The 8058-nt window shown below is 42.7% G+C and overlaps 1 protein-coding gene across 2 annotated transcripts; it reads left to right on the forward strand.

Moving 5' to 3' along the window:
* Window positions 1–819: 819 nt before the first annotated feature.
* Window positions 820–7005, forward strand: lman2 (lectin, mannose-binding 2). 2 transcript variants are annotated; one of them, XM_080007729.1, is made up of 8 exons: window positions 820–994; window positions 1598–1716; window positions 2184–2301; window positions 3887–3969; window positions 4391–4552; window positions 4795–4909; window positions 5121–5240; window positions 5625–7005. In XM_080007729.1, exons 1-8 carry the CDS (start codon window positions 859–861, stop codon window positions 5783–5785), a joined length of 1014 nt encoding a protein of 337 aa, XP_079863855.1. In that variant the 5' UTR covers window positions 820–858; the 3' UTR covers window positions 5786–7005. The 2 variants fall into 2 exon arrangements, with proteins under 2 accessions (XP_079863855.1, XP_079863856.1); XM_080007730.1 differs by lacking the exon at window positions 3887–3969 and adding an exon at window positions 4004–4083.
* Window positions 7006–8058: the final 1053 nt, after the last annotated feature.

The following is an 8058-nucleotide window of genomic DNA, read 5'->3' on the forward strand; positions in this document are numbered from 1 at the left end:
CACAAAGAAAACTAATACATACCTAAAATGAATAAACTGGATCCCGTGTATTGCTGCCTGCAGCTATATTTATTATTAGGGTCATTATTATTATTATTATTATTATAAAACTTCTATTTAAAAAAAATGCTATCTTTGCAGCTTTGAGGATCCTTTGAGTAAAGAATTCTGCAGCCAAAATTAAGACATTAAGTAATTCAATGAATTGTTTATAGTTTGCTCTTTTAACAGTATAATAAATGTCTTGTTAGCAATGAAACACTTCCTCATCATTCCATCTTAAAACAAAGTATAAAGAAGGAATACAAGCAATAAGATAAGGCACAATAATCACTAAGAAGTGTTTTATTTACTAGTTTGTATTTATTAAGCGTCATAATTTTTTTTCCCCTTGAAGGGACGTGAGGACATTGTTCTGCAGCTGCGCTTCCAACTAATACAAATAAAAAACTCTTGAAATGTTCACTAAAAATGACTAATAAAGCGCCCTCCTCCTCGGGAGCCATCTTGGATCCGGATCCGCTGTGATTGGTCCAGTTTGTGATGTGCTTGTCTCTGATTGGCTGATGCATCCTGGTTCTTCCACGAGACTCTTCCGTGTAGAAACAGGAAGTAGTTAATGGTTCCTCATGCCAAAAAAAGTCTAGATTTTACCACCATTTGTTGTCAATGGGATTGAATACCTTCTTTGTATTACTAGCTTTAGCAGCCACATAGTTTAACATCCGCTTAAATTCATATATTTACATCATGACATCGTTTGTTGTCCGTTGAGCAGTTTCTTTCCGGAAGACAACAAAAGTGGGACCAACTGTCATGGCGTCCGAACGGGCTGTAACGCGGTGCAGTTTCCTCGCGATGGAGAACTTTTCTCCGTGTCTTCTCACGGCGCTTCTTATTGTGATACTCCGCCTGGGTTCGGTTCAATGCGACATAACGGACGGAAACGCAGAACATCTGAAACGAGAACATTCCCTGATGAAACCTTATCACGGTGAGATGTTCACATCCTTACCACAAGGGCGAGGTGTTTACATCCTAACTACTAGGGGGAGATGTTTACATCGTAACTACCAGGGTGAAGTGTTCATATCCTAACTACCAGTGTAAGGTGTTGACATCCTATCTACCAGGGCGAGGTTCTCACATGCTCACTACCAGGGCGATGTGTTCACATGCTAACTACCAGGGCGATGTGTTCACATGCTCACTACCAGGGCGAGGTGTTCACATGCTCACTACCAGGGCGAGGTGTTCACATGCTCACTACCAGGGCGAGGTTCTCACATGCTCACTACCAGGGCGATGTGTTCACATGCTCACTACCAGGGCGAGGTGTTCACATGCTCACTACCAGGGCGAGGTGTTCACATGCTAACTACCAGGGCGATGTGTTCACATGCTAACTACCAGGGCGAGGTGTTCACATGCTCACTACCAGGGCGAGGTGTTCACATGCTAACTACCAGGGCGAGGTGTTCACATGCTCACTACCAGGGCAGGACGTTCACATCCTAACTACCAGGGCGAGGTGTTCACATCCTAACTCCACCGCAACTCCACTGCAGTGAGATGTTTAGACGTGTTTGTGTTGCAGGCGTGGGCAGCTCGTCCTCCAGCCAGTGGGACTTCTGGGGCAACACGCTGGTCACCAGCTCCTATGTTCGCCTCACTCCAGACGAGAGGAGCAAGCAGGGATCCATCTGGAACACGGTGGTGAGGAAGCAGTTTGAATCAAATGGAAAAACAGAATGACCACAGGGACCTTCTCTTCTGCTTTTTTCTATTGAATACCATTACCACAAGCCCCTATATCTTTTTACACTTCTTCGCCTTTTTCTCTCTTTGTGATGAAGGGCGTTTCTCTTCATCTTTCAGGTCATTATACCTGAACTGAGCTGCATATGTTGATGTACTTAAAAATTCCCGATGATCAGATTTCGCTGGAAGCTTCTCTCCTTTGTTCTCCTTCTATCTTGTAGTCCATCTCATAGTAATTGGTAAATGTAATGTTTTCCTGTCTTCATTTTAAGGTTCCCTCACATTTTAAAGTGAAAATAACATTATTAAACTTTTTCTCAAATTTTTTTTTTAATCTTCCCTCATTCCAACAAATCCTTTCAACAATGTTTTGCTGAAAGGATTTTATTTCTCAAGCTTCTCTGTGTGATGTTCTGCTGCAGCCGTGTCACCTGAAGGACTGGGAGATGCACGTGCAGTTCAAAGTTCACGGGTCGGGGAAGAAGAATCTTCATGGCGACGGCATCGCCATTTGGTACACAAAGGAGCGACTGCATCCAGGTAGGAGAGATTCAACATGTGTGATGGTCACATCGTGAAGGACAGTTTGACAAATTAAGACCAATTTAAAAAAACAAATGATTCATTTTCTGCTTGATGGATAAGAAAGTTGAAAGATTTCATGTTTCTGTCATAACTGAACAGTTGTGTTATTGGCTAGTTGGCTGATTGAAGTTAATAGCTACATAAATCTTCCATAGATTTTCTGTTTTCAATAAATTGTTTGAGATCATGTATATTTCATAAGAGTGATTTCATGAAAACTATTTCAAGTATTGTTTTCAACATTGTTTAGCTCTACTTAGTGAGCAGGTTATTGCTAAGTAACTATTTTTGTATTTCTACTCTACATGATATGATCGTTATATTTGTTGATATGAAGATGTATCACGATATTTAAGTCCATCCATTAATCATCGACATTACATACATTGATTAATTGTATTACGTAGAATTCTCACTATGCTGATCACATGACACTCACATCCACACAATCAAGGTCTTCGAACAGAAAGTAGAAGGTCCTTCAACAAGAAGTAGAAGGTCCTTCAACAGGAAGTAGATGTATTCAAGCAGGAAGTACCAGGTCTTTAGTAGGGGTGTCACTATGTATGTACAAACTAGGGATGTTAAAACCTGCCGACTTAACAACTATCTCCATGTCAACAAGAAAATCAAAATGTATTTTTTGTAATGGCCTATTAAAAACGTTCTAAAAACGTAACTGTTTTCCAAAATAGCATATTGAAAACATTCAAAATACAATGAAAAACTGACAGTACTGTTTTCCAAACGAGAGAGGGGCGGTGTGCGCTGCAGGTGCAGCTTTCTCACTTTGCATGCTGGCAACTTGGCATAAGATTGGGAGTGTCTCACGAAACCCTGCGGTGTAATGAAATTGATGAAAGATTCCATGAACGGGAATGAAAACCTCGGCCGGCATGCGTGGGGTCTCGGGGGCACCACCGCCTCCGCCTGGTCCGTCAGCCAGATATTTACTCATTTATATATTTAAATTGACATTTATTTATATATTTATTTTCTTGTTTATTTATTTTAGGATTTATTTTCACAGGCATATTTATTTCCTGCTCCATCCACATAGATCCTCTTTGTGCGTGCAAGTGAATGATCTTTGTCCATGCCTCGCTCGGCGCTGTTTCTCCATCTGTCGCTTTCCGGCACGGGGGGTGCGAACCGGGACCACACTGGGTGACTTCGGCTGAACTGTCCCTTGCCCCATCTATTCCGGTGTTATCATGGCATGTGTGAAAAGGTGCAAGACGGAAATGTTCCTTAATGTAGCTGCATGTGTGAATAGTGAAAATCACTAGCGGTGCCAGAAAGGTTATCCCTGTAATTGACCAGGTACTATGTGTGAAAGGGGCTAACAATGACATCGCCGTCAGTGCTGGAAAAAAATACCTTACAATTGAATCAGAAATAGAAATGTGCAATTGTGGATTTGGAGAATCGTGACACCCCTAGTTTTATAACAGGAAGTAGATGATGTTTCTGCAGGAAGTAGATGATCACTCAACAGGAAGTGTGCCTGCGCTCACCTCTGGTTTCTGCCTCTGTCTAGGCCCGGTCTTTGGGAACCTGGACCATTTTGTTGGTCTGGCTATTTATTTGGATACCTTCCGCAATGACCTCCATGGGATGGATGTAAGTGCTGAATGACATGCCCTCTCCTTCGCAGGGCCCGTCTTTTCCCACAATGCACTGTTCCACGGGCTGGCCGTGTTTATAGACACTTATTCTAACGATGACACAACAGACGTGAGTGGTCGACCTGGTTCAGCCATCGGCATGGAAACCTGTTTGTGATATTTTTGTTCAGCATGTTAAAGGAAACTCCTAAACAGCTCGATTTCATTTTCATGTCATTCAGTATTTTCCTTTTGAACATGGAAATCATTGTGAATTTATTATTTTTTTCTTTGTTATTTAGTCGTATGAATTGTGAGATGTCTTTCAACCTCATAAAATGACAAAACGCCGTTCATTTCCACCAGAGCTGTTTTCATTGTTCATGATGAACTGATGTAGTCTTGATGTTTCTGAATCCATTGCACCTTGTCTGCAGCGTTCTTTTCCCTACATATCGGCCATGGTGAACAACGGCACTGTGGGATATGACCATGGGAAAGATGGCCGCTCCTCAGAGCTGGGAGGCTGCTCCGCCGAGATCAGGAACAAGGATCATGAGACCTACGTAGCGGTCCGCTACTCCAAGGGAAGACTCACTGTAGGTGCTCCATGTTAACCAGGACGACAATAATAGCTTTCAGTTCGTGGGAATGTTATTTACATTTTTGGATAGTATATTATTGAACATTCACATATATTTACAAATAACTTGTTATAATTAGTCAGTGTGAACCAGAATGCCTCTCTGCATTGGGGTCCAGTCAGTGTTACCCAGAATGCCTTGTTAGGTCCAGTCTGGGTGGAACACTGATTGGTCTCCGTGCTGCCACGATGGTACAGATCATGGTCGACGTGGACGATAAGAACGAGTGGAAGGAGTGTATTGACATCGGGGGGGTCCGCCTGCCCACCGGCTTCTTCTTTGGAGCCTCAGCGGCGACAGGAGATCTTTCTGGTAAGTTCCAGCTCCAAGCTCCACAGGAAGTGTTGCTCAGGCTGCCCTCAATATATTTGAAGGAATGTACACAGTGAACCTAGCGGGCGTGTCTTGATGCAGAATCCAAATAAGCATAAGCATGTAGCTGCTAGCTAGAGCGCTTGTTGTTGGATGGATAAGAAGGATTTAACATTCAGATTATACGATATTAATGTTAATTATCTTTCAGACAACCATGACATCATCTCCATGAAGCTCTACCAGCTGATGGTGGAACACACTGCGGAGGAGGAGAGCCAGGACTGGACCAAGATCGAGCCCAGCGTCAGCCTCCTCAAGTCCCCCAAAGGCAAGAGCTGCTACTTCCTGGTGGTGACCCGAACACTGTCATCCTAAACCATGGATGGATGTCTTCTTGGACATACTGCACCGTCAACATGTTGACATGCAACATGGTGGAGTATGTCCTGGAAGACGTCCATCTTTTTACTTTAAAGTATGCTGATGATAGTACGGTCATCACCAGTTTGTCCTTCTAGCTTGAAAGAACTAATACCTTCTTGCAGCCCCAGGTTCTTTGTGCAGCTGTTTGCAATTACTGTAACTAAAAATATTCTTCACTATATTCCACACTCTGTGTAGAACGTATGTTTTCAGGATTGAATGAGGGAACTGCCTTGATTGAAGAGCATAACCCCCTCAGAGCTTCAGCTTCCTGTCTGTCTCTCCACAGACAACATCGACGATCCAACAGGAAACTTCCGCGGGACGGCGTTGACAGGCTGGAAGGTTTTCCTGCTGCTGCTCTGCTCTCTGCTGGGGATCGTCGTCTGCGCCGTGGTCGGAGCCGTGGTCTTCCAGAAGCGGCAGGAGCGGAACAAGAGGTTCTACTGAAGAGGAACCAGAGGTTGTGCTGAAGAGGAACCAGAGGTTGTGCTGAAGAGGAACCAGAGGTTCTGTTGATGGATCAGACTGATTCCAGACCTTCAACACTCAATGTGAAGTTCTTTTCTAAAGATTGTACAAATGTTTATATGGTTGAAGTAATGCTACTTCCTGTTTGTAGCACAGTCACAGTTACACTTCACCAGAAGCTCATTTCAGGTTATTGTTTTCTATCTTTTTATTCTGTTTGCGGTTAATAACAAGTTGCCGTCACGTCCAAAGTTAAAAATATATATATATTTCTCTGGTGGTCGTTTCTGTTCGGTGCGGCAGTTCTCAACCTGCTTACATTCTGATGTTCTGAATTTTACCTGATGATGGATCAATGAGTGTTTTTTTTTTTTTTGTTTTCGAGAGTAGTTTTTACCATTCTACCATTGTGTTCTCTATGAATAGTTGGATGAATATTCATGTCAAAAAAAACAACGGCGGAAACTTTTTATCTTGTTTTTTCAAGTGCTTTTTAAAAATTTTCAGTCACCCAGCGTCTCCGTGCAGGACCCTGACCTTCATGTTTACCTGAATGGTCTGATGAAGATATTGTTTTTCTATGGCTGGTCACTGATCAATATGATCAATAATCAGTTGAGTCATGAATCATAATTCCAGTACACAGCTCGTAGTACTGCTTCCTACTTCCTGTTTGAGTTTCCATCTTGCTTTGTGCTCAGATGAAAACTTGAGTTTGAAAGAAAGAGAAGCAGTGAGTCAATGCTGGATCAATTAAAAAAAGATTCTGAAGCTGTTCACACGACTCCAAAATAAACAAGTTCAGGTTTAAAAAAATACCAGAGTTTCCTTTTAAATTATTTTAGAAGTATTTGTGAAAATTGTTTGGTATAAATCTGTAATTTTGCTCTGAAATCTTTAGTTAACAACAAACAAGAGTTGTGCTTCTGCTTCTGGTAGTTATGGTAACACACACACGATCACTTCTAATGGACTCCATCACTTGGGGATGAGCTGTGTTTGGTCCAGCAGGGCGTGACAGCGGAAGGTTGTTTCAGTGTGAAAGGTCATCAGATGGACCGTAAGGCTTCTGAATGCTGCTCTGTAGCCCTGTTCCTGCAAGATGTCTCTGTTGCAGTTCAGTGTTCTGAGATCAAACTGGATCTGAGTCCCTCATCAATACCTTGATTATCTGCTGCACGAGTCCCGCAGCTAAAGCAGAGAACCTTTTGAAAGCTAAAGAATGAACACGGTGTTACTGCCGATATTCACAGAAACGCTTGTGGTTGTTTTACATTTCCAAAGTGCGTGGTTGCTCTTTCGCTTCATAAAAACATTAAAACGTGATAAAAGTTGATTGACATGCCTGATATTCACGCAAGGTGCCTGGAGCCTCGTGGTGCAGCAGGTCAGTCCACTGCTTTCCCACAATCTGCTCCAGTTTGTTCCTAAACACCCTCCCACGCTCCCATCCCTTGATCTGGACCTCCACCGGGTCCGAGAAACACCCCAGAAACACCATCCATCATGTCCAGTTCAGGATGGTCAGAGAGTCCAGCATTAGGACAGGTTCATCTCTGTCTTTAAGAAGAACTTGAAGACCCAGCTCTTCAGAGAGTATCTCCTCTCCTAACTTACAATTACTTTACACTACTTAGCAGTATTTATTGTACACTAATGTCTCTGTTGCAATGTAGCTTGAATGTTATTCTCCCTTGTATGTCGCTTTGGATAAAAGTGTATGCTAAATGACTAATTGTAAATGGTTAGAGAGTCCAGCATCAGGACCGGTTCATGGCGGTCAGAGTCCAGCATCCGGAGGAGGAGGAGCCAGGTGAAGATGATATGGAGGAGTGGAGGTTGATCCTTTCGGGTAGCTATGAACGGTTCAACGAGAGTCGGCTCTTGACGAGTCACTCAGTAAAAAGAGTTGTTCCGTTTGGTTCCGTTGGTGTAACCCACAGTGAGAGGGAGGACTTCTTGTTTGATGGAGGACAAGAAGAGAGGGAGGACTTCCTGAAGGAGGAAGGACAAGAGAGGGTCGCTGAGTGTAGATAGAATTCTCCCAGGAATCATTTACTCCTGTCAATTGTTTTTTTTTTTGGTGGATGGCAAAATGTAAATCAGTTATTTATCATAATACATTTTATTTGTAAAGCGCTTTTCAATGTATTCAAAGACAGAGTTTTTGTGAATGAAGATCGTCTCCAGTTCCGGACTCAGTTCAGTGTATTTATTCCGGAGTGACTCCAGATTCCCGATTCATTGAAAAG

The sequence above is a fragment of the Zeus faber genome (genome assembly GCF_960531495.2).
Source record: "Zeus faber genome assembly, chromosome: 10".
In the NCBI taxonomy this organism is placed as follows: Eukaryota; Metazoa; Chordata; class Actinopteri; order Zeiformes; family Zeidae; genus Zeus; species Zeus faber.

What these genes read in the sequence shown, in the direction of transcription:
- lman2 (XM_080007729.1), top strand. Translation starts at nt 859, where the DNA reads ATGGAGAACTTTTCTCCGTGTCTTCTCACGGCGCTTCTTATTGTGATA. An exon ending in GATCCATCTGGAACACGGTG is followed by an intron (nt 1,717 to 2,183) that starts GTGAGGAAGCAG and finishes GTTCTGCTGCAG; the next exon opens with CCGTGTCACCTGAAGGACTG. An exon ending in ACTCCAAGGGAAGACTCACT is followed by an intron (nt 4,553 to 4,794) that starts GTAGGTGCTCCA and finishes ACGATGGTACAG; the next exon opens with ATCATGGTCGACGTGGACGA.